Source organism: Anolis carolinensis, unplaced genomic scaffold, assembly GCF_035594765.1.
Source record: "Anolis carolinensis isolate JA03-04 unplaced genomic scaffold, rAnoCar3.1.pri scaffold_9, whole genome shotgun sequence".
In the NCBI taxonomy this organism is placed as follows: Eukaryota; Metazoa; Chordata; class Lepidosauria; order Squamata; family Dactyloidae; genus Anolis; species Anolis carolinensis.
In genome coordinates, this window is record NW_026943820.1 from 7,166,577 (window position 1) to 7,193,329 (window position 26,753).

General features: G+C 42.4%; 1 protein-coding gene across 3 annotated transcripts in view; it reads right to left on the reverse strand.

Annotated features, from left to right (window-relative positions):
* The window catches only part of znf423 (zinc finger protein 423), a 499,271-nt gene that overhangs the window by 229,277 nt on the left and 243,241 nt on the right, over window positions 1-26,753 (reverse strand). For 2 of the 3 annotated variants that reach the window (XM_062961910.1, XM_062961911.1), the window contains exon 4: window positions 1,580-4,803. In XM_062961910.1, coding sequence (XP_062817980.1) covers window positions 1,580-4,803 — 3,224 coding nt within the window. Of the gene's footprint in view, window positions 1-1,579; window positions 4,804-10,192; window positions 10,340-26,753 lie in introns of those variants that run through there. The other variant, XM_062961912.1, reaches the window with a different exon arrangement.

Consider the following 26,753-nt stretch of genomic DNA (forward strand, 5'->3'; position numbering starts at 1 on the left):
CTCACTCATATCTATTAGCTTTCTTGGTGAAAAAGACGTGGGCGCATTAAATAGGAATGTTCAATACTAAAGGCAGTGGTTATATTCCCCAACATGCGCAATGTGAACTTCTCTAGTGAACATCTACCATCAGGCCTTCACATTTTCTGGAGTTAAGGGCAATGAACCCCAACAAAATAAAAACGAACACATTTTTTATACCTATCAGGTCTTCATCTTGACGTAGTTTTCCTGCTAGGATTTCTATTGCAAGTATGAATAATAAGGGTGAGAGGGGGCATCCCTGTCTCACACCTCTCTATATTGGAAATGTTTTGGTGATATCTCCATTAATTTTAATTTTTACTCTTTGTTCTGTATATACAGCTTGTATTCCGTTAATGACTTTTCCCCGATAACTTAGGTTCTTTAGTAGTTCAATTATAAAGTTCCAGTTTAGTATGTCGACGGCCTTTTCAGCATCCAATAATAAAAGTGCCCCCTTTTAAACTTTTGCATTTTGAATGTGTTCAATTATATTTAAGATTATCCTTTAATTTGCCTTCCATGTAGAAAGCCTGCTTGATCAGATTTGATCCAATTGCTCAGTGTTGATTTTAATCTATTTGCCAATATTGATGTAAATATTTTATAGTCTATATTTAGCATTTTTAAAGTGATATTTTTTAATCTGAGAGAACAGCTCCCTGGGATTCTCTAGGTCCCCCAGCATCTGCTGAATGTTGACCATAGAATCCCATAGAATCATAGAATCACACTGGAGAACCTAGAAGAGTGTTTCCCAAACTGTGGGTCCTCAGATGTTTTGGCCTTCAACTCACAGAAATCCTAACAGCTAGTAAACTGGGTGGGATTTCTGGGAATTGTAGGCCAAAGCACCTGGGGATCCACAGGTTGAGAACCACTTACCTAGAACTTCCAGGAGATAATATTAAATCCATAAATAAATTAAATCTGCAAAACTCAAACTGTCCTGTTTTGTCTTTCAGTAACAGCCTTAAAACAGTAACTAAATGAAAACTGCTTTACTTCAGCAAAACATAAAGAATAGCACACTCAATGGTATAATGCAAAAGATAGCAAGGAAGTCTTAGGGCAAACACAGTTCTGAAGTCTGATAAATTCCCAAACCAAGTAACAGTCTTACTTCAGACAAAGAAACAGCAATAAATCCTTAGGAGTAGTTTCCCAGATGCAGACTTGAAGCAGGCACAAGGGGAGCAAAGGCTTAGGCTTTAGAGTCAGTTTGTTACCAGCAAAAGCTGACTGCACCTAGTTCCGCTTTATAGCCCGGAGTCCCCTCACAGCTGCTAGGGCAGTTCCTAATTACTTGGCTGCATTTCTGGCAGCTATTCTAGCTAAACAACGTCTCTGCTCTGTTTCCTTTCGCCTTTCCTGAAATGTGGGTACTTGCAAAATCTCCTCCTCAGATTCCAACTGCCCCTCTGACTCATGAACACTTTCCTGCTCCTCTTCCTCTTCTGAAGAGGAGGAATCCCTAACACAAACCTACAAACATGGAGAGCTGACTGAATTTATTATGGTGATTATGAAAAGGCTACATTGTAGCAGTACTTACTCTGGGAACAGGGGATGTCTGTGTGCCCTTCTTTTGGCCGCTCGTCTCAGGTGTCAGGTCTCTGTGGTCCAGCTGGAGGTGATTCTCTAAGTCTTCGGCACTTTCGAATTTGACGCTACACTCTGGGCACCTCAGGCTGCCGCACGGTCTTTCACTAACTTCCGGCGTGGTCATGCCCAAAGACTGTCCATTGGTGCTCCTGGTCATGCAGCTGGCACACAGCCCATATGGTAGACCATTAACATCCAGTTTCACCAAGTCTTGCTTGTTCCTGAAGTCTTTCAAGCACAGCGCACACTTGTAGAGTTTCTGAAAGGCCTGGCCATTGGGCGATGACGTTGCAGAGTTCCCCACCAATTTTTGCATATGGAACGTTCCATGGATTTTCAGCTCGAGGGTCGAAGTGACGGTCTGCATGCAGACGACGCAGCGGAATCCAGTGAGGGAATTTCTAAGGTCGGGGTGCATCTGGCAGTGCTCAATGAATTCCTCCTCGCTCTGCAGAGGCATTTTGCAGATCCGACATGTTCCAGTGTCCAAACTCTTACTGTGAGTCACTTTGTGCTCTGTCAGGGTCAGAAGAGATGGGAAGCGCTCCCCACAAATGGGGCACATGTAATGCTTTGCCGGGCCTCGGTGGGTCTGCATGTGCTCCCGGAGGCCGTTCTCTGAGAAAAAGGTCCTTGAGCAGATGTTACACTTGTGACTACCTTTGATGAACTCTGCTTTCTTCCTGGAACAATCATCTTCCCCAGGTCGGATGTTGTGGTCCCTCAAGCGATGGTTCTGCAGAAGGACCTCCATCGTATAAGCCGCCCCACAGATATCGCAGCCATACATGGGCTCGGAAGCATCCACATCATCTTCACTAGCTTCATGGCTGTTGGAGGTATCCGGGTTCTTCATCAACATGTTCTGGATATCTGCAGAATCGGCTTTCTTCGCAGCCGGCGTCATGCCATTCGCAGTACCGTTCTCAGTGCCAGCATCAAAGACGCAATGTTTCTCCCGTAAATGTTTTTCAAGCAAGATGATAGCATGGAAAGCTTTGCTGCAGAACTTGCAGTTGTACTTTTTGCTGTGGGTTGTGATGTGACACTGCAGCTCCACTTCGGTGCTAAATGTCTCCCCACAGAAGATGCATTTGTGTGACTTCGAAGGGTTGCCCAAATGGCTATGCTTCACGTGGATTTGAAGGTCCACCTCCTTCCGAAAATCCCAGTTGCAGGCTGTACACCTATACATCTTTTTCTCATTGCTGTGCTTCACCGCCAGATGCACTTGGATTGACACCTTGGAGTCAAAAACCTCTTGGCAAAGAGTGCAATGATACAACACAAAAGTGTGCATGTCCAGCAAATGCTTCTGCAGGTCATCGACGGATGAAAACTGCTTGTCGCAGCTCTCACATACGTAATGAGTGGAGGTCGTCATATAATGGACAGTAAGGTGCTGCAGAAGGGATTCTTGGGAATCAAAGTCTTCTTTGCACTGAGGACATGATTGCTTCCTTAACAATAATTCCAAATGCAACTTCAAATGTGTCTGGAAGCTTTCAAAGCTGGAGAACTTCAATTCACACTGATTACAGGGGTATTCGCCATTTGTAACGGAATTAACACTGGCAGAAAGCCTCTGCCTTTTGGGAGAAGACACTTCCACGTCAGAAGATACCGGACTCTGTTCGCCTTTTGCCTTTTTATTGTGCGCCAGTGGAATGTTCTTGTGGTTTTCTTTGATATGTTTGGTGAGCTTTAGGATGGAGCCAAAAATGGGCGAGTTTGTGCAATAGGGACAGGAATAGACCTCCATAAAAGACTGTGATGGTTGAACCACAGGAGAGTCCAACTTTGAGTTTCCAAGGTTGCAATGAGTTTGCTGGATATGCTCAGTCAGAGAGGCCTCTGTCAGAAAGCCCATGGAGCACTGGTTGCAAAAGAAAGCATTGTTGCCATCTTGAGTTGTGGCTCCCGGTCCGCAGTGGGCAATGCGGATGTGTTCCTGCAAGCTGTTGATATCTGCAAACATCTCTGGGCAATAGTTACAGTGGAAGGCTGAAATGCTGTTGAACTGCATCATGGGATATGCATGGTTTTTATGCACTTTTCTCACGTGTTCATTCAAGTTGTACAAGGTGGGCATGGATTCAAGGCAAATCTGGCACGTGTGGCTTTGTTGGGGTTTGTCCACATGGATGGTCTTCAGATGGATCTCCAAGACGGCAAGACTGTTGAAGTCGCGCTTGGTGCAGTAAGGGCAACTGTAGGAAACCTTCGACCAGGTCTGGCCTTCTTCCCTTTCCAGGGACCTCATCTTCTTCTGCCCTCTCATGGGTTTCAAAGTTGAGTCTGGAGTGGAGCCCCGCTCCACGGACGCACTGGAATCTGGAGTGGCGCTGCTCATGGAGGCCACGCTGCCCAAGACTGGGTCGGGGCTGATACTATGGTTGCTGGAATCTGGCTGCCGATGGCTATCCAAGTGGCAATAAACTTCCTCCACTGACGAGAACTGCTCTGGGCACATGGGGCACTTGTGTTTCTTGTTGGCATGAGCTTGGTGGATGTGGGAAAGCAGGGCATTTTCATCAGCAAACACTTCAGGGCAATGGATACACTGCAAGTCGGCCTTCTCGGAGAGTTGTGGATGGCGCGTCATGACGTGCTTCTCTAGCTCTTCCGTCTGGCTGAAGGTCTCCTCGCAGTAGTCGCACATGAAGTCGTCCTTCTTCATTTCCTTCTCGCTCCTGGCCATGTGTTCCTTGTTCTTCTTGTGGGCCTGCATGTGGCTCTGCAAGGAGCTGGTGGAAGAGAAGCCTCGCTTGCAGACGGTGCACTTGAAGGGCTTGCTGGAGCTGTGCGTCTTCAAGTGTATCTTGAGGTGGTCGCTGCGAGAGAAGGCGGCCTCGCACTCATGGCAATGGTACTTCTTGTCCCCCGTGTGCAGCTTGATGTGTCGGTCCCGGCTCCTTTTGTGCTTGAAAAGCCGGCTGCAGTAGGTGCATTTGAAAGGTAGCTTGTCGCTGTGGATCTGCTCGTGCCTTTTAAGGTAGCTCAGGCGAATGAAGGACTTATCGCAAAACTGACAGGGATACGGCAGGCCGGTCCCCCCTTCCTCCTCCCCGATGCCGAGATCACACCCATCTCCTATCATCTGAGTGGGTGATGCAACATCTTTGCTGGAGGGAGAGGAAGCCACCCAGGAGAGTTGTGGGTCGTCGTCGCCATCTGTAATGGGAAAGCAGGAAGGAGATTAAAAAACAATTCCCAGTGCATCTGTGAAAATAGGGACAAAGCCGTTCAACAGCACTATGGCCCTTCTGCTACTACGGAATAAATATATTATTTTCCAGCGAGGGATTCAATGGCTGAAAAACAACAAGGATCAAATCAAACATAATGATATTTGAGCCAAAAGGAGGGAAAGGGAGACAATTAGCGTGTACGGATCCTTTTTTTGCACAAAAATAAAATAGAACACTAAATGTAGAGCACAAGTATTAATGTTATGCTATTTCTCCTTCTCTCCCCCCCCCCAAGTCTCCCCCAAGCAGGTTTAACACCTGTCTACTGTATTGCCAAGCAATAAACAGCAAGTCAAGAAAACAAAACGCAACATGCCTCAGAGCGATACAAACATTTCTAAGAGCTGCTGCGTTAAGTGCTTGTACGTGAGCATTTTTCCGCAGATACTAGTCGGAACGAGTTTCAAATAAGGCAGTGAGGAAAAAAATCCTTCCTGGCTTGGCCTCGAAAGAGGAAAGTCTCCACTGAAGCAGTTACGGTCAACGAATCACATGCACACACCTCAATAGTAGCCCGACATAAACAACACGGATTTCCCAAAAGCCCACTTGCACCTGAAACAGTGCTGGAATCGATGAGCAGCGGCTCAAAAAGGTAAGGTGTCCGATGGCTTTTAAACCACCAATTAGCAACAAAATGGATGCTCCCTGCGTCCAAGGGGCTGGTATTTAACTACACCGCCCATGACTTCCGTCTGGTCAGAACCGAGCCTGGCTCCGGCACCGATTCCATGCCACGCGGGTGCTTGCCAACTCTGCAGCAAGGCAGCAGATACTCTGGCAACAGCCGGAAACCGAAGCCGTTGGCACGTTGCAGCTCAAGAGATTTGGGGTCTGACAACACAGCAGGGGAAGAAAGAGGGTCCACTGAGGCACCTTCGGTGGACGGTGGGAAGGAGACTGCAATGGAGATGCTGGCTTTGTTAGTCTATTTGCAAAGGAAAAAAAGTCTTTTTCAAAAAAAGAAGTAGAGCTCTGCCCAAAATACTGTTAGCCTTCCATATTCACTAAGCCTCGGGCAGAGGACCCCCATAAATATGCACATAAAATACTGCTAATATTAATTATGTTTATTTTCTACTGGTATTATCTAAATCTTCGAGGCCAGCCCGTGACGGGGTGAGCACCCGTCAATTAAAAAATTAAAAAATAGCCCCTGCTCGTTGCTGACCTAGCAGCCCGAAAGATAGTTGCATCTATCAAGTAGGAAATAAGGTACCACTTATAAAGTGGGGAGACAAATTTAACTAATTTACAATGTTGGAATGAGGAAGCACTGTCACAGTGGATGATGAAGCAGCTGCTCCCCCCTGTGGCCAGAATCAAACATCCCCTCAGGAGTAGGTTAAATTGACTCTGCGTCTGTTTCTGTCTTGGTTCTATGTGTATATGGGCATTGAATGTTTGCCTTATATGTATATAATGTGATCCACCCTGAGTCCCCTTCGGGGTGAGACGGGCGGAATATAAATACTGTAAATAAATAAATTAAATAAATATAATTTTGCATAATTAATTTTTTTCGCCCTAGGAATTTCTAGGTCCTCCAGCACAACTCTATGGTCGAGTTCCACTGGAAGTATACCACAAAATCGCACTGGAGGACACAGAGACTTCTAGAGAGAATATTTCAATTAAATATAAGGTAAAGCTTTTCCCCTGACATTAAGTCCAGCCGTGTCCGACTCTGGGGCTTGGTGCTCATCTCCATTGCTCAGCTGAAGAGCCGGCGTTGTCCGTAGACACCTCCAAGGTCATGTGGCTGGCATGACTGTATGGAGTGCCATTACTTTCCAGCTGGAGCGGTACATATGGATCTACTCACATTTGCATGTTTTCGAACTGCTAGTTTGGCAGAAGCTGGGGCTGACAGCGGGAGCTCACCTCGCTCCCCGAATTCAAACAGCCAACCTTTTGGTCAGCAGGTTCAGTGGCTTAACCCACTGCATCACCAAGGGGACTCAATGAAATATATGAATTATCAAATCTGCAAAAGTCAAAACCCCACATGTGGAGAAGCCATTATATCCCCACACATTAAAGCCAAGTTTCCCTACACAGCTGCTAATATAGAGGGCAATTTACTCTTAATTTCAGATGGATGCTAGTTGGGTTCTCACTCTTAATTTTGCCTCCATAAATTGACTCTTTAATATCAAAAATCTAACAACAAAAGCAGATATTTTGATTCCCCCCCCCCCTTTTCCTCTCATCTTTTCCTTTTCTCTTTCACGGAATCATACACACACTCACAACCTCTGAGGATGCCTGCCATAGATGTGGGTAAAACGTCGGGATATAATGTTTCTGGAGCATGGCCATACAGCCTGGAAAACTCATAGCAACCCATAAACACACTATTTGGCAACCAAAACCTTTCCAACTTCTCCAAGACGTTTCCACAATAGATATTTATCCTCAGTCTCAAATTCTTAGCCATTAGTACAGGCAGTAGTCCATAGTTTTTAGGTATAGTTGTACTCACTGAAGTCCATAAGTCATACTTCTGTGCTGAAGTCCGAACAGCAACATGCATCCACCTCCACTGAGGTGTGATACAAAACTGAATACAAAATGGAGTCATGAGTCTGAACATGCTCAGTACAATCACATGTCTATAACCCCTCCCACACCAAACAGGTACAGTCAAACTGGCTGTTAGGAATTGTGGGAGTTGAAGTCCAAAACACCTGGAGGGCTGAAGTTTGCCCATGCCTGCATTAGTGGCTCGTGGCAGCACTACTACTGAATTCTTCTAACCAATCTATATATATATAAAAGAATGATGGCATCAGGGCAGCGGACAAAACAATAAAACTACAGGCCCCCCAACCTCGAAATTTGACAACACAACCCATCATTCACAGCTCTAGGTTGATACAACAAAAAGAAAATAAAAATAAAGTCCTAATCACAGGGAGAGGAATAATAGTTTTTATCCTATTGTTGTCAGTTTGAAGGCTAAACTCCACCCACTTGGTCTCCTAGCAACCTACTCAGCCCAGGGGACAGGCACAGGTAGGCCTCACTTAGGCCTCTTCCACAGATTATCAGATTTTAACTGGATTATATGGCAGTGTAGACTCAAGGCCCTTCCACACAGCTATATAACCCATTTATAATCTATATTATCTGCTTTGAACTGGATTATCTTGACTCCACACTGTCATATAATCCATTTCAGTGTGCATACGAAACATAAAGACAACCATACAACAGACACTCAATACCACCACTACCTCAACAATTTCTCACCAACACCACCAGACAACGCCACAGCAATGCGTGGCCGGGCACAGCTAGTTTAATATAACTTGCTTCATCCCAAACAATTATAGCACTCTCATTCCACTTCGACTCCCATGGCTATATCCTATGGTAGCTTGGGATGTGTAGTTTGGAGAGGCACTCCAGCTCTCTGGATGGGAAGTTTAAATGACCCTCACTAAACCGCAAACCCCAGGATTGCAGAGCATCGCACCATGGCAGTTAAGTGGAGAATTGGAGCTCTATAACTGTGTGGTGGGAAAGGGCCCCAGGCCTTCCTGAACTCATAAGCAGAATCCTATCAGCCCATGACCCCCAAGAAGGCTGTTCCCATACAATCCTAAGAATGTGCCGCTGTCCTCTGAAATGAAGTTGAAGACAGAGAGGAGGGTGCAAGGGTTGGGGAGATACGGCTCACAGCAGGCAGGGTCAGAGACTATTTTATCCTAGCCACAGGAGGGACAGAGCACTGCGGTGGATATAGCTACAAAGGAGGACGAAAAAATAACATCCTCCCCCAAATAAGAATTTTGACCCCTGGAAATTTTCTTTCAATCCACGTAATTCTAACATTAAAAAGAAAATGGCCCTGAATGTTTCACACCTAGAACCAACTCCAACACAACATGAAGCACATCATACCTAATGGCATGTCTTCTACTTGCTCTGCTAAGAAAGTGCTATTTTATATTTTCATAAAATTAGAACTGCCTGTATACAGAGCTGGGTCTTCTCTATAGTTCCCTCTCATGTTAATCGCTGTTAAGTCGACTTCGATTTACAGCAATTCTATGAATGAGGAGATCTCCAAGTCACCCTGTTATTGTTGGAAATAGCCACCTCCCATGCCTTTCACCATTCATTTGTTAATGTATATATTTGCTAACCTGTATTCTATGTGTATGTTGATTTGCCAGTTTGACTGTACCATTTTGATTTGGGAGGGGCTATAGACGTGATTATACTGAACATGTTCAGACACAGGACTCCATTTTGTGTTCAGTTTTGTATCAGACTTCATTGGAGGTGGATGTGTGTCTGCATCACACCTCAGTCGAGGTGGATGCGTGTTGCTGTTAGGACATCAGCACAGAAGTATGACTTATGGACTTCAGTGAGTACAACTATACCTAAAAATTATAGACTATTGATTAAGAATGAAACCCTGTGTATTCAACACACAGAGAACTACATCCTATTACTGAAATTCCACTTTACCAAACATTGTTTCCTTTTCTAATCAGTCCTGACTTCTTGTGATATGCCCAAAGAATAACAGTCTCAGTCTTGTATTGGCTTCTACGAAGACTTCGGGATTGTTTTAATCTCAGATTCATTTATTTATCTTTTTGTCAGTCCATGATAGACAGCGAAGTCTCCAGCATTGTCCGTAGACACCTCCAAGTTCATGTGTCCAGCATGACTGCATGGAGTGCCATTACCTTCCCGCCGGAGTGATACCTATTGATCGACTCACATTTTGCATGTTTTTGAACTGCTAGGTTGGCAGAAGCTGGGGCTAACAGCGGGAGCTCACCCCGCTCCCCGGATTCGAACCACTGACCTTTCAGTCAGCATGTTCAGCACCTAAGCGGTTTAATCCGCTGCACCACTGGGGATCCTTTTATGTTAGCCTTTGGGAAATCATAGGCCTGAACTTCCACCCACCCATTTTACTGCTGATTTTTGTCTGCACTTTCACTAAGCTGCTAATTTTTTTCCACTCTAATGATTTCTATTACACTATTTTATCACCCTTCATTCTTTTACTATCCGTTCTTGTTGCAAAGTAACTGCATTGGACCCTGATTCATCGGAAGACGGTGTGATATAGAGGCCAACAAAAAAGGAACAATAAGACATGGCTGTCTATGCCATAGAACAGGAATTGGAGAGGGGAACAGAATCACTATTTTTCCTACTTTTCCAATTCATCGTAGGTGAGCCTCCAAGCCCACAATCGCACCTTGCGCAGATGAGAAATTCTAATCTCCACTCTGTAAATCAGCACGGCGAACCCATAATGAGCAAGCTTTAAGCCTTACCCTGAGCAGCCTCTGTCTCGCTCTCACGCCAGCCAGCGACAGTCACGGGGGGCCTCTCTCACCCGGCAAGAAAGGGGGAGGTTACCTCCGGACTTGAATTAATGGGCTCTTCTGAGTGGAAGGATTCAGCTGGCTGCTTGCTCCCTGGATGGGATTCAGCAGGGAAGGACCAGCAAACCACTGTACGCACTAATTCCCAGCTCACGCCAGCTGGACTCCACAAGGGAGGGAGGGGAGCACCAGGGGGTTGCGCAGGGACTTCTAAACTAGGGCAACAAATGGCGATTTGGCTCTCAAGGCATTTCCTGATCATTATTTTTTAAATGGCAACATCACACCACCCGTCTGTTGAGCCGATGCTTCGACAAACAAGAATTAAGGGCTGAGCGTTTGCAAACGCGTTGGAATGATTTTACGTTCAAGTAGACATGGCACTGTCAAAGCAATCCTATGCTATGGTTAAGTCAGATCTAAATCCAAGGGAAAGCATGCATAGGACCAGAGGCGGTTCAACCACTAGGCCAACTAGGCAGTTGCCTGTGGCACCATCTTGTTGGGGGGCGCCATCGAGGCAACTCCTGTCTCCTGCGGCCTGCCTCCGCAAGGTATTGAACTGCTTTTTCTATTGATTTGTTGTAAAACATGTTTTAGTGCTTAATTTGTAAAATCTTAATGTAATTTGATATTTAATAGGCATTTCCTTAATCCCTCCTTATTATCAAACATTTTCGCTTATCCAATGCTTTTATTTTTCAGTGATTGGTTTGGGGGGGGCGCCAAAATTCTGTTCGCCTACACTTGAAAAATACCTAGGGCCGGCTCTGCGTAGGACTGTAGACTGAGACACAATGGTCGCCAAGGGACTGAGATCTCGGAGTGCTCTGAGGTCTAAGCACCAAAGCTTCACATTAACAAGGAGGCTGGGAAGACAACAAAATATCTGCACATTCTCCTTCTCATTCAGAGATTTTCCAGGTGCGCAGTGCCATATTTATTTATCGTGTCAGAAGCGAACCAAGGGTACAAGTTGTAATGTATTTCAACACTCTAACATTAGTAACAAAAGGGTTACGAATCAGTTTTTGGTCAACTTTAGATTCGGTTTGGTTATTTGGGATGATGATTCAGAAAATTGTATCGGATAGACCACATCAGTTGTAGTTTCTGATACAGAACATATGCCATCCAGTAGTCACCATCTGCTCGCCCACAGAAAACCATATGTAATAATCTAGAGCTGATGTGGTCTATCCAATGCAATTTTCTGAATCAGTAACCCAAATAACCTCAGGAACAGGCCTAAAAACAAAGACACCAAGGTGCACCCGCTCTCAGGAACCACATGGAATGGCTCCACTCAGGGAGAGGGAGGAGGAGGAGAAGCAGCGGTCAGAAGGCTTGTTGTCATGCCTTTCGTGGGGGAGGAGAAGCAGCAGTCAGGAGGCTTTTTGTCATGCCTTTCATGGGGGAGGAGGAGAAGCAGCAATCAGGAGGCTTGTTGGCGTGCTTTTCGTGGGGGAGGAGAAGCAGCAGTCAGGAGGCTTGTCGTGCCTTTCGTGGGGGAGGAGAAGCAGCAGTCAGGAGGCTTGTTGTTGTGCCTTTTGTGGGGGAGGAGGAGGAGAAGCAGCAGTCAGCAAATTCACGCCTAGGAGGCGGCAGCTTTCCCACCTCCCTTCCTCTTCATGCCTTTCGTGGGGAGGAGAAGCAGCAGCAGTCAAGAAGCTTGTTGTTGTGCCTTTCGTGGGGGAAGAGGAGAAGCAGCAGTCAGGAGACTTGTTGCCATGCCTTTCGTGGGGGAGGAGGAGAAGCAGCAGTCAGGAGACTTGTTGCCATGCCTTTTGTGGGGGAGGAGGAGAAGCAGCAGTCAGGAGGCTTGTTGTCGTACCTTTCGTGGGGAGGAGAAGCAGCAGTCAGGAGGCTTGTTGTCGTGCCTTTCGTGGGTAGTCAGCCTCTCTCCTCCCGACATTTCCATTGCCTGGGCACTATAAAAGGTTTTGCGAGACCAGTCGCTCTCTTTGCAATGATGTCATAACAGTGAGGTCGCAGATCATATTTTAGTTCTTGGGGACCACTGGTGGTCCACAGATCACAGGCTGAGAACCACTGTCTTACAGGAATGAATTTCCCTTCTGTGAGGTAGATTTCTCTCACTTTCTGTTGTCTCACCCTATTCTTAACTATGAGTCATTTGTAAGTCGGATGTTTGCAATTCAGGGACAGCGTGTACATGTCCATCAATCCATAGTTTCTATACAACAGCTCCTCTAGATCTTCAGCAAAGGTGTTTCTATCGATTTCTGATTCAGGGATGGGAATTGTTCTGTGTTGGACTGCAAATTTCAGCAACTCCAGCTAGCACAACCAATGGTGAGGAACATTGGGAGTTGTAGTCCAAACAACACTAGATGACCATATGTATCCCGCTTTTGTATGACCTGATCTCTTTGCTAAACTGTCATACCAGAGACTGAACCTTTGATTTTCTCCATACAAATCTTAATGGTCTACCACCGAGTTACATTCCACCTCCATAACTAAAAGGCAGTTCGGCTCCTTAATTCTTCTTTTATTTATCACATGTATTTCTGCAGCACCTTTCAAATTAAAATACCCAGGGTGGCTTACATAAAGAGGATTCGCTAAATAGATCAAATATGAAAGAAACCAAACAAACAAAATACATTAAACACATTGAGCAAAAAAAAAAGGCAGCAACTTCTATAAGAAGCGACGTGAAAACACTCAGCAGGAGTGACACAGAGTCTTAAGAAGTACAGGGAAGTTTTTGTGGATTTTTTTAAAAAAACAAAACATCTTGCTTGACACCAGAAAGACAGCAAAGGAGACACCAGGTGACCCTCCTTCAGAAAAGAGAGACAATTTAGAACGGTTTTCAAAGGAGGAAGGTGGAAAACAAGTCCAAGGAAGAAAGTCTAAAGGAGTTGGGCATATTTAATTTGGAAAGAAGAAGTCGGAAGGTGAACATGATAGCGTTCTCAAGACAACTGAAAGATAGGGACGCGAAACAGGGAAAATCTTTGTGGCTCTCTGGAACAGGACTGCATCTCAATAGCTTCCATTATAGAAGGAGAGATTCTGGTTGAAAGTTTTTCTGAATAGTAAGACAAGGTTGGTGGTTTGAATGTGAGAGCGGGGTGAGCTGCAGCTGTTAGCCCCAGCTTCTGCCAAACCTAGCAGTTCAAAAACGTGTAAATGTGGGCAGATCAATAGGTACGGCTCCGGCAGGAACATAACACCACTCCATGCAGTCATGCCTGTGTCCATATGACCTTGGAAGTGTCTATGGACAACGCCGGCTCTTCAGCTTAGAGATGGAGATGAGCACCAGCCCTCAGAGTCGGACACGACTAGACTTAATGTCAAGGAATAAACCTTTACCTAAGACAAGGTTAATAATGAAAGCCACACCATAGTGGCAATAGGTCCTCTCTCAAGGGGGAAGGATGGCTAGATATTGTGCATACTCAAGCCCTTGGTTTCTTACATATAGCAGTTAGCATTATTGGGTTGTTGTGAAGTTTTTGGGCTGTATGGCCATGTTCCAATAGCATTCTTTCCTGATGTTTTGCCTGCATCTGAATCCCCCTGTAAATAAGTAAATGAATAAATAATAAATGAACTACAGTAGAGTCTCACTTATCCAACACTCGCTTATCCAATGTTCTGGATATGGCTGTTTTCGTGCTAGTAGGCAGAAGCTAGGCTGATGGTGGGAGCTCACCTCACCTACGGCTTGAACTGTCAACCTTCCAGTTGGCAAGATATGAAGGTTGAATGAAAAGTAATGCCTCCACCTTCGTTACTTTGGTTTGGATGGGAATATTTTAATAAATCAGACTCAGAAATAATCCTTAGAATGTGCTCTTTAACTACCATTATTCACTTTTCCACATCATCACCAGACAATTGGATACATTTCTGCCAATGATGAACAAGTTTTCTGAAGCTGTCACAGAACAAGTCGACACTCTGTTTCCACAACCAGCGTCTCGCAGTCCCCATCGTGCACAGATCTTCTGAGAGCCAAGCAAAGCAATCATGTGACCCACACGTTCTTGTGAAATGCCGATTATGCTTGAAATTTCTCTCTGAATAATACGATGATTGGCCTTTAAAACCATCTGTCAACCTTTTGCTTGTGAAACTCGGTGGTTGCTATCACAGGATGTCCAACTCTTTGTTTGTCATGCAAGTCAGATGTTCCCACCTCAACATCTTTAAACTTACTCGCCCAACGACGCCCAGGACTCACATCAACACAATCACCATAAGCAGCTTGCATTCTCTGATGAATCTCCTTTGGGGTGACACCTCCTGCTGTCAAGAATTCAATGACTGCATGTTGCTTAAGTCGCATTGACCGACTGTCTGCACAGGGTTCCAGCCTTTGCACTTTAACAACACAACCGTTCAATGCTAAGGCTTTCCACCAAATGGAACTAGAGGAGAGTCTACTGAACAAGCCAGGACCTGCCGCAGACTAGGACTGCCATCTGTTGAGGAGATACGAAGGTGAAGGCATTGCTTTTCATTCAACCCTTGTAGTTAACATACTAAATAATACCTAGATTGTTCCATAGTATTTAACTATATTGGCTCTCAGATTGGAACTGAAACCCAACTCAGAGCCAATATACTGTATATACTCAAGTATAAGCCTGGTTTTTCAGCCCTTTTTTAGGGCTGAAAAAGCTCCCCTCGGCTTATACTTGAGTGAGGGTGCTGGCCGGCTTCTATTCAGGTCGGCTTATACTTGAGTATATAGGTATTCAGAGTTGGACAGTCTTATCTTATTCAAGTCTTATTATGTTAAATTACAGTTTTATATAAATATTCAAAAACATTTAACCTACGGATGCCTAAAATAATGCATTTTTATTAATATCTATTTTTATTTTTATTTTTGAATTTGACTTGTATCTGCTGCATTTCCCATCCTCATCTTATACTCGAGTCAATAAGTTTTCCCAGTTTTTGTGGTACAATTAGGTGCCTCGGCTTATATTCGGGTTGGCTTATACTCAAGTATAAATGGTACAGTAGAGTCTCACTTATCCAAGCTAAACGGGATGGCAGAAGCTTGGATAAGCGAATACCTTGGATAATAAGGAGGGATCAAGGAAAAGCCTATTAAACATCAAATTAGGTTATGATTTTACAAATTAAGCACCAAAACTTCATGTTATACAACAAATTTGACAGAAGAGGTAGTTCAATACGCAGTAATGTTATGTTGTAATTACTGTATTTATTAATTTAGCACCAAAATATCACAATATATTGAAAATATTGACTACAAAAATGGCTTGGATTATCCAGAGGCTTGGATAAGCGAGGCTTGGATAAGTGAGACTCTAATATATATGGATATAGATATACAGGTACATGGATCTATATGTATATAGGATTTGCAAAGACCTGCAAACATATGAGGGGAAAATTCATATATAAAATTAATGTATATAGATAGATAGATACAGATACAGTAGAGTCTCACTTATCCAACATAAATGGGCTGGCAGAACGTTGGATAGGCGAATATGTTGGATAATAAGGAGGGATTAAGGAAAAGCCTATTAAACATCAAATTAGGTTATGATTTTACAAATTAAGCACCAAAACATCATGTTATACAACAAATTTGACAGAAAAAGTAGTTCATTACACATTAATGCTATGTAGTAATTACTGTATTTATGAATTTAGCATCAAAATATCACTATGTATTGAAAACATTGACTACAAAAATGGCTTGGATTATCCAGAGGCTTGGATAAGTGAGGCTTGGATAAGTGAGACTCTACTGTATTCAAAAACATTTAACCTACTGATGCCTCAAATAATGCAATTTTATTAATATCTATTTTTATTTTTATTTTTGAATTTGACTTGTATCTGCTGCATTTCCCACCCTCGTCTTATACTCGTGTCAATAAGTTCTCCCAGTTTTTGTGGGTAAAATTAGGTGCCTCGGCTTATATTCGGGTCGGCTTATACTCAAGTATATATGGTAGTTAACTTACTACTATGGAACAAACTGGGCATTATTTAGTATTGTCATCATTATATGTGCTTCCTAGGGACTCACTCCAAGAGAAAAAAATGGCATAGAAATGAAATAAATGACCATATTCCAGGGAGCATTAGAGGTTGCCATGCGTTGACTTGAAAGTACAAACACCTATTAGTTGATTAACCCGCGTTGTATACCTTAAATCAGGGGTCCCCAAACTTTTAAAACGGGGGGCCAGTTCGCGATCCTTCGGACCCTTGGAGGGCCGGACTATAGTTGGCCAGTGAACAATAATAATTAATAATAATAATAACAAATAATAAATAAATAATAATAAATAAATAAAGAAGGTTGGAAGAGACTCTTTGAGCCATTGACAAGCAAAGCACCCCTGACAGATGGCCACCCAGCCTCAATGTTAATAACAATAATAATAATAATAATAATAACAAAGAGGGTTGGAAGAGACCCTTTGGGCCATTTAGTCCAACCCCCTTCTGCCTCTGTGCACCAAAAGCACAACCAAAGCATCCCTGACAGATGGCCATCCAGCCTCAATGTTATTATTAATAATAATAATACGTAATAATAATAATATAATAATAATAAACAGGGTTGGAAGAGACCCCTTGGGCCATTTAGACCAAACCCCCTTTTGCCTTTGTGCACCAAAAGCACAAGCAAAGCATCCCTGACAGATGGCCACCCAGCCTTAATGTTACCCTGTTTCCCTGAAAATAAGACATCCCCAGAAAATAAGACCTAGTAGAGGTTTTACTAAATTGCTAAATATGAGGTCTCCCCTGAAAGTAAAACCTAACAAAGTTTGTGTTTGGAAGCATGTCTGTTGAACAGAACGCCAGAGCATGCAGGATTGGTAAATGTACGTGCCATAGATTGTTGTACATGGAAATAATGGTAGTAACAAGAAATTCTTGATAGGATTCTCAGTTTGTCTGGTTATGCTGGTTTGTGATGACAACTACTGTACAGTATAAAATAAATGTTCATTTTTTGTTGAATAATAAATGTGAATTCTTCATGGAAAAGTAAGACATCCCCTGAAAATAAGACCTAGTGCATCTTTGGGAGCAAAAATTAATATAAGACACTGTCTTATTTTCGGGGAAACACGGTATTATTATTATTATTATTATTATTATTATTATTATTATTATTAATAATAACAAAGAGGGTTGGAAGAGACCCCTTGGGCCATTTAGCCAACCCCCTTTTGCCTTTGTGCAACAAAACCACAAACAAAGCACTCCTGACAGATGGCCACCCAGTCTCAATGTTAATAATGATGATGATGATGATGGTTTTAAGAGAAGAAGAGACCCCTTGGGTCATTTAGCCCAACCCCCTTCTGCCCTTGTGCCGTGGGGGCCGGATAAATAGCTTCGATGGGCCGCATCTGGCCCCCGGGCCTTAGTTTGGGGACCCCTGCCTTAAATAAATGTGCTAAGTCAAAATCCTCACTCAGTTGCAAATCCCCCCTCCCCGGTCTTATTTAGTGGGTTATATCATCCTGCAATAAATGGCTTGGAGAGCGAGGGTGGAGGAGAAAAGTTTTATGTTAGATCTAGGAATAAACCAAATGCTTTCAGGGTTGAATCACTGTTTTTCTGCGCTCCCTTTGGAGCCGCGGCAGACACTATATTCTGCTGTGCATCGTGGACTTGGGACTGCAAACAGCTGCACCCTAATTACATGTAAAGTGTACCAAAACATTCCTTTTATCACAGACTGTAAATCTGTTAGCATCTGTCTCTCCTTTGTTTCTTCCACAAGATACAAGCTTGTTTCTACATTTTTCTCACCTGTAGCGGTGATTAAAATTCATTATAAATGAAAGGAGTGAACACTAAAACAAGTTCCTCTGTGTACAGTTCTAAACTCAAATTAGAAACAGCTGTTTGCTAATTCATGCAGTGATGTTTTGTCGTGCTCTGTGAATCAATAACAACTTAGCCGATTTCTATGGAAAATTTTAGGATTATCCCTGCGTTTCCTTTCCCCTTTTTTTCCCTCCTTTTTTTTTACTCAGCAATTTCTTTCACCAACGCACATGTGAGCAACACACATTTTTTTATTATTATTATTTTTTGCTAAAGGGACAAGACTATCTTTTTACCACACAGACAGAAAATAACTGCCGCTGAATTACTATCAATGGGAAACCACGGGAGATTTATTTACAAGGAATAGGTCCAGAATTGGGGAAGCGCTGATGAAATGGAAAGAAGAGTTTATTTCTTCACTAAAGGACCGAGATCTTCCAGATGTTGCTAGACTGGAGCTACTATAATACATCATCCCTGGCTATGCTGACTGAGACTGATGGGAGTTGTGGTTCACTGTCCTATGAAAGGTCACTTGTTCCACAAATTATTTTACTGCTTATTTTGGGAGTAGGGCTTATAAGCATCCTGAAAAACCATGCTAGAGCTTATTTTGGGGTTAGGTCTTATTTTTTGGGTAAACAGGATTGGAGAGAATGCAGCAGTTTGCTTTTGCCCCAAACTGCATGGAATGGAAAGGGTCACCTTCTGCTGATTTTATTACAAACTACCTTTGCATTTGGCACTCAGTTTGCAGCAAATGAATTAAGCTGAGGACAAAGGGCTGTGACTAGTATTGTACAGCTACAAAATATCTTGCCATCCGGAAGGTTGACAGTTCAAGCCGTGGGCAGGGTGAGTTCCCACCATCAACCTAGCTTCTGCCTACCTAGCAGTTCGAAAACACAATGTGAGTAGTTTATTATTTATTTGTTTATTTACAGTATTTATATTCTGCCCTTCTCGCCCTGAAGGGGACTCAGGGAGGATCACAATGCACATATACACGGCAAACTTTCAGTGCCGTTTTGAGACATAAAACATATACAGACAGAGGTAATTCAACATTTTCCAACTTCAGCTTCAAGTGGTTATGTTTTATTCTGGCCACAGGGGGAGCTTTTGCTTCATCCACTATGATGCCAAGTCTTTTTTGATCATAGTATTTCCTCCTTGCTCTTTGATCGCTGGCAGTTTTATGGTGTTGTAAATTAAATTAACCTCCCTGCTTAATGGTCCCTAATTTATCTACTCACAGCTGAAGCTGTCTTCAAACTGCTTATGTAGACAGTAAGCTAGGCTATTGGCAGTTGGGTGCTCAATCTGACTTGGGTTTTAAACTTGCCACCTTCAGGTCGGCAGTGATCTATTGATGCTGATTAATCAGCTGCGCTACAGCCCGACTCAGTTAAATAGGAACTGCTTTAATGGGGAGATAAAAGGTGCCCCTGAAAAACATGCCAGAAATTTGATTGACAGGCTCCTCAGCATGGGAGAATGGAACAACAGCACCTCCCCATGGCCGAGTCGAACACATCCTCCAGATGCCGGAAATGAAAGAGGGAAACCTGCCTCTGTTTATGTATTCTTTGTCTCTGTCAATTGTATAATGGCATTGAATGTCTGCCATATATATGTACCTGTAATCTTCTCTAAGTCCCCTCAGGGAGAAATAGAGCAGAATATAAATAAAGTATATTATTACTAGCTGTGCCCGGCCACGCATTGCTGTGGCGAAGTATGGTGGTATGGGAAATAAAGTATTGAGGAATTGGTGGTAGTTAAGGTAAAAGGTAAAGGTTTTCCCCTGACATTAAGTCCAGTCGTGTCTGACTCTGGGGGTTGGTGCTTATCTCCATTTTGAAGCCGAAGAGCTGGCGTTGTCCGTAGACATCTCCAAGGTCATGTGGGATGACTGCATGGAGCGCCGTTATCTTCCCGCCGGTACGTATTGATCTACTCACATTTACATGTTTTCGAACTTCTGCCTGTCCCCTGGGCTGAGTGGGTTGCTAGGAGACTAAGTGGACAGAGCTTAGCCTTCTAACTGTCAGCAATTGGATAAAAACAATTATTCCTCTCCCTCTAATTAGGACTTTATTTTTCTTTTCTTTTTGTTGTATGAATGTAGAGGCATGGATGAGGGGTTGTGCTGTCAGTTTTCGGGGTTGTGGGGTGTTTAGTTTTGTTGTTTTGTCCTAGGCCGAAATTTCATTACCCTTTTATATATATAGATTATTAAACCACAGGATCATTCCCACTATACAATTATAACACTGACAATATTCTGACAATATTCCAAAATATATCTCAAAGGCAAACCATGATTTCAACCTTCAGGTCATTAGTTCAGCAGCACAAGAGTTTAACCCATTGTACCACCTACTCTCTGAGTTCCTCACAATGATGGACACAGGATATTATTTGACAACACAGAAATGCTGGACCATTCCAACAACTATCATGTCAGACTACACAGAGAAGCCATTGAAATCCACAAGCATGTGGACAACTTCAACAGAAAGGAAGAAACCATGAAAATGAACAAAATCTGGCTACCAGTATTAAAAAACTCTAAAATCAAAACAGTAGATGGGAACCAACACTCTGAGGGCAGAGGACAGCTGATGACTGAACAAAGGATGCCCCCAGGCAAGAGACAAAACCTTTCCAATGCTAATTAGGGTGATTAACTGAAACATTAATGCTGGCTTCCCAGTGACAAAGGACTCTTGCCACACTCTACACAGATATATATTCTTTCCTATCCTTACTTAGTTTATCCTTACCTCACAACCTCTGAGGATGCCTGCCATAGATGTGGGTGAAACGTCAGGAGAGAATACTTCTGGAACATGGCCACACAGCCCGAAAGACATACAACAACCCAATGATGGTATTATTTACCCTTGTGTGCAACTACCATCCTTAGGTCTTCCAGTTCTAGGAAGCCTTGTCTAACACAATGGCATACAATTGGTCCAAATGAAGCACATCTTAGAGAACTTTTCCAGTTATACAAAGCTCTCTTGCGGACAAGGCTGAGCCCAGCATGAATGCTAATGCCACTAAGGCTTTATGCATTGCCAAGTATATACTAACTGCCGTTGTTAATACAATGGGATCATTTTTAATTAAGTTCTAGTAATTAAAAAAAACACCTGACTTTCTTACATTGACCATTAAGGCGAGCCGACACAGACAATTCTGCAGCGTGTATCTTCTGTCTGCACGTGCAACGCAGTAGTAATGGGAGGCAACCAAATGCAAGCTGTTCAAGTCTAGAGCAAAACCTAAACCCATACTCTCTCCTTTGTCATCGTTGTCTTGAGGTGATAGGAGTCCATGCAGAGCAAAAATGACCACAGGAACATTTTTTTTTTTGAAAGCATGAGTATGTTTTAACCTCTGCGGGATAGAAATTATAGTCAAATATTATAGCTGGCCACACAGACTACACACTGTCTATACTTTTCCTGTAATCATCACCATCGGTCTGGACCTGCCGAAATCGGATGCACTCTGAAATCTTCACTTGTTTGGGCTTGCAATGAGTATATTTGCAGATAAGGCCTAACAACTATATTGGGTTGCTTTTTCACCATATTCACATATTCAATGTTTGGGCACAATTTCCAGCTGGGAAATATATTTAATACTACTACTACTACTAATAATAATAATAATTAATAATATAGACCAGATGTTACTTGTCTTTGCCGTTCTTGAATGTTTGGACACAATTTCCAGCTGCGAAATATATTTAATAATAATAATAATAATAATAATAATAATAATAATATAGACCAGATGTTACTTATCTACTGTCTTTGTCCTTCTAGAATGTTTGGATACAATTTCCAGTTGGGAAATATATTTAATAATAATAATAATAATAATAATAATAATAATAATAATAATAATAATAATATAGACCAGATGTTACTTATCTACCGTCTTTGTCCTTCTTGAATGGTTGGGTACAATTTCCACCTGGGAAATATATAATAATAATAATAATAATAATAATAATAATAATAATAATAATAATATAGACCGGATGTTACTTATTTACCGTCTTTGTCCTTCTTGAATGATTAGACACAATTTCCAGCTGGGAAATATATTTTATAATAATAATAATAATAATAATAATAATAATAATAATAATAATAATAATAATAATATAGACCGGATGTTACTTGTCTTTGCCCTTCTTGAATGTTTGGACACAATTTCCAGCTGGGAAATATATTTAATAATAATATTAATAATGACAATAATATAGACCGGATGTTACTTATCTACAGTCTTTGTCATTCTTGAATGTTTGGACACAATTTCCAGCTGGGAAATAATAATAATAATAATAATAATAATAATAATAATAATAATAAATAATATAGACCAGATATTACTTATCTACCATCTTTGCCCTTCTTGAATATTTGAACACAATTTCCAGCCGGGAAATATATTTTAAAATAATAATAATAATAATAATAATAATAATAAATAATAATAATAATAATAATAATAATAATAATAATAATAATAGACCGGATGTTATTTGTCTTTGCCCTTCTTGAATGTTTGGACACAATTTCCAGCTGGGAAATATACTTAATAATAATAATAATAATAATAATAATAATAATAATAATAATAATAATATAGACCAGATGTTACTTATCTACCATCATTGCCCTTCTTGAATGTTTGGACACAATTTCCAAATGGGAAATATATTTAAAAATGCACATATCAAACTGCACACTTGTTTGAGAGAGCCACATATAGAAAGAGCAACATATATTTTCTAATGCACCATTGACGGAGAGGGAGCTATTTAAATGCAATTTTTAACTATCGAACTTCTAGATTAATGCCGGGACGGGTGTCATTGACTTGTGGCGGAACGGAGGAGAAAATGACGCAGACCAAAAACAACACACCGATTCACCCTCCTAATCATTACCTACATTTGTACCAATAGCCTAAGGCTATGTGAGCAGAATTTGAAAGAGCTGGTCTTTCCTTATCAACCCTGAATAGTGTTAACAAACTGCAAAGGGAGGAGGAAGGCATGTCGATGGTAGTGGGGAGAGTATAGATTTTGTGTCCTTAAAGATAAAAGCAGAGACCGTTTCCTTGCTCGGGAGACGTATGGATGTGTTATCCCCTTAAAAAAAATCTAGGAGCATCTATCGAAATGGCACTGTACAGAAACAAAGCAAACAAAATCTCTGGCACCTGTTCAAAGACCTTTCTTCTTAAAGTACATACGATCACGGGCCTTTCATGTTTAACAGCAATGACCTGACGCCTCTCATCTGAAGGTTCATCTTGCACCGCACAACAAAACATTTTGTAAGAACGACAACTTCCTTCTCCCGACAAATCTCTGGCCTCTTTGACGGAGGCAGCCAATAATAAATTGCAAGGCTCCTCCGACAACATTGGCTTCCTTCCCCCCTCCTTCCCCTTCTCTCTTTTCCAAAGGTGGAGCTCAAGTGACAAGCACAATCTTTCTTCGGATGACATTGCATCCTCATTATAATACCACTGAAGTCTGTCCCATGACAATCCCCAGCGGAGCCCATGCTTATTCATAGCTCCTTCCCAGTCCCGTCAAGGGAAGGATGGCTCAGCTCAATGGTTTGCCTGCCAGAAACGAAGGGAGGCTCCCGGACCCAGCGCAAGCCCTGTCTCAGGTAATTTACAGGTTGCGCGGAGCCGTGGGTCCAGCCGGTGCACCAGGGATCCCGCTAATTGCCTTTTATATACACAGGCACACTACAGAAGCAGATATATTGAGCCTCGAAATCCAGGAATATAAAGCAAGGGTGTGTTGTGTCCTCGGGGCCTTTAAACCAGGTCGGAGAGAAGTCGGCAATTCCATCAGAACAAGAAGCTGAGCACAGATGCGGAATTCAGCTCCTGCCATATGCCAGCTTTGGTTGGAGGTTCTGATCCAGAGACGGGCAATTTGTAACCTTCTCATTAGTCATCATCATTGGCTATCATTGGATTTCATCAATATCAGTGGCCAACACACGTTTTAGTACCACAAATGTTAAGTCTAGAAAGCGCGGAAGCAAGTGTGGAATTCAGCTCCTGCCATATGCCAGCTTTGGTTGGAGGTTCTGATCCAAAGATGGGCAATTTGTAACCTTCTTATTAGTAATCATTGTTGGCCATCATTGGGTTTCATCAATATCAGTGGCCAACACACATTTTAGTATCTCAAATGTTAAGTCAAAGAAGGGCGGAATTCTAGCAAGCGCAGAAGCAAGCACAGAAGCAAGTGCGGAATTCTGCTCCTGCCATATGCCAGCTTTGGTTAGAGGTTCTGACCCAGAAATGGGCAATTTGTAATCTTCTCATTAGTCATCATTGTTGGCTATCATTGGATTTCATCAATATCAGTGGCCAACAAACATTTTAGTACCTCAAATATTAAGTCTAGGAAGCATGGAATTCTAACAAGCGCAGAATTCTAGCGAGTGCAGAATTTAGCTCCTGCCACATGCCAGCTTTGGTTGGAGGTTCTGATCCAGAGATGGGCAATTTGTAACCTTCTCATTAGTCCTCATCGTTGGCTATCATTGGATTTCATCTATATCAGTGGCCAACACATGTTTTAGTACCTCAAATGTTAAGTCTAGGAAGCGCGGAATTCGAGCAAGCGCGGAATTCAGCTCCTGTCATATGCCAGCTTTGGTTGGAGGTTCTGATCCAGAGATGGGCAATTTGTAACCTTCTCATTAGTTATCATTGTTGGCTATCATTGAATTTCATCAATATCAGTGGCCAACACACATTATAGTACCTCAAATGTTAAGTCTAGGAAGCGCGGAATTCTAGGAAGCTCGGAAGCAAGCGCGGAATTCAGCTCCTGCCATATGCCAGTTTTTGTTGGAGGTTCTGATCCAGAGATGAGCCATTTGTAACCTTCTCATTAGTCCTCATCATTGGCTATCATTGGCTGTCATCAATATCAGTGGCCAACACACATTTTAGTACCTCAAATATTAAGTCTAGGAAGCGTGGAATTCTAGCAAGCGCAGAATTCAGCTTCTGCCATATGCCAGCTTTGGTTGGAAGTTCTGATCCAGAGATGGGCCATTTGTAACCTTCTCATTAGTCATCATTGTTGGCTATCATTGGATTTCATCGATATCAGTGGCCAACAGACATTTTAGTACCTAAAATATTAAATCGTGGAAGTGCCGAATTCTAGCAAGCGCAGAATTCAGCTCCTGCCATATGCCAGCTTTGGTTGGAGGTTCTGATCCAGAAATGGGCAATTTGTAACCTTCTCATTAGTCATTGTCAATGGCTATCATTGGATGTCATCGATATCAGTGGCCAACACATATTTTAGTATCTCAAATGTTAAGTCTAGGAAGCGTGGAATTCTAGCAAGCGCGGAATTCAGCTCCTGCCATATGCCAGCTTTGGTTGGAGGTTCTGATCCAGACATGGGCAATTTGTAACCTTCTCATTAGTCATCATTGTTGGCTATCGTTGAATTTCATCAATATCAGTGGCCAACAAACATTTTAGTACCTCAAATATTAAGTCTAGGAAGCGTGGAATTTTAGTAAGCGCGGAATGCAGCTTCTGCCATGTGCCAGCTTTGGTTGGAGGTTCTGACCCAGAAATGGGCAATTTGTAATCTTCTCATTAGTCATCATTGTTGGCTATCATTGGATTTCATCAATATCAGTGGCCAACAAACATTTTAGTACCTCAAATATTAAGTCTAGGAAGCATGGAATTCTAACAAGCGCAGAATTCTAGCGAGTGCAGAATTTAGCTCCTTCAATATGCCAGCTTTGGTTGGAGGTTCTGATCCAGAGATGGGCAATTTGTAACCTTCTCATTAGTCCTCATCGTTGGCTATCATTGGATTTCATCTATATCAGTGGCCAACACATGTTTTAGTACCTCAAATATTAAGTCTAGGAAGCGTGGAATTCTAGCAAGCGCAGAATTCAGCTTCTGCCATATGCCAGCTTTGGTTGGAAGTTCTGATCCAGAGATGGGCAATTTGTAACCTTCTCATTAGTCATCATCGTTGGCTATCATTGGATTTCATTGATATCAGTGGCCAACACACATTTTAGTACCTCAAATGTTAAGTCTAGGAAGCGCGGAATTCTATCAAGCGCGGAATTCAGCTTCTGCCATATGCCAGCTTTGGTTGGAGGTTCTGATCCAGACATGGGCAATTTGTAACCTTCTCATTAGTCATCATTGTTGGCTATCATTGGATTTCATCAATATGAGTGGCCAACACACATTTTAGTACCTCAAATGTTAAGTCTAGGAAGCGCGGAATTCTAGCAAGGACCAACATTTGTGGACCAATGTTCCAGCCTAAGTGATATCAAAATATCATGAAACCATCACACTAGAATTTGCGTTCTTTCTTTGGCTGCAGGAGCCTCATCACTAACGAAAAATTTGACAGCTTGAAGGGAGAAATGTATGCCAGAGAAGCAATAGTGATCAAGAGCTGCAAACAAGCTGGGAGAAAAAAGCAGCATTAGATGAGCAAGACTGGGATGTTTTAAGATCACTCTCGAGGGGTTCTCGTGAGCCCCATTTCCAAGGCAAAAAAGGCACATCTGTAAACAACAGACACATCAGTATTCTCCCTTGCTTTTCCCTTGAC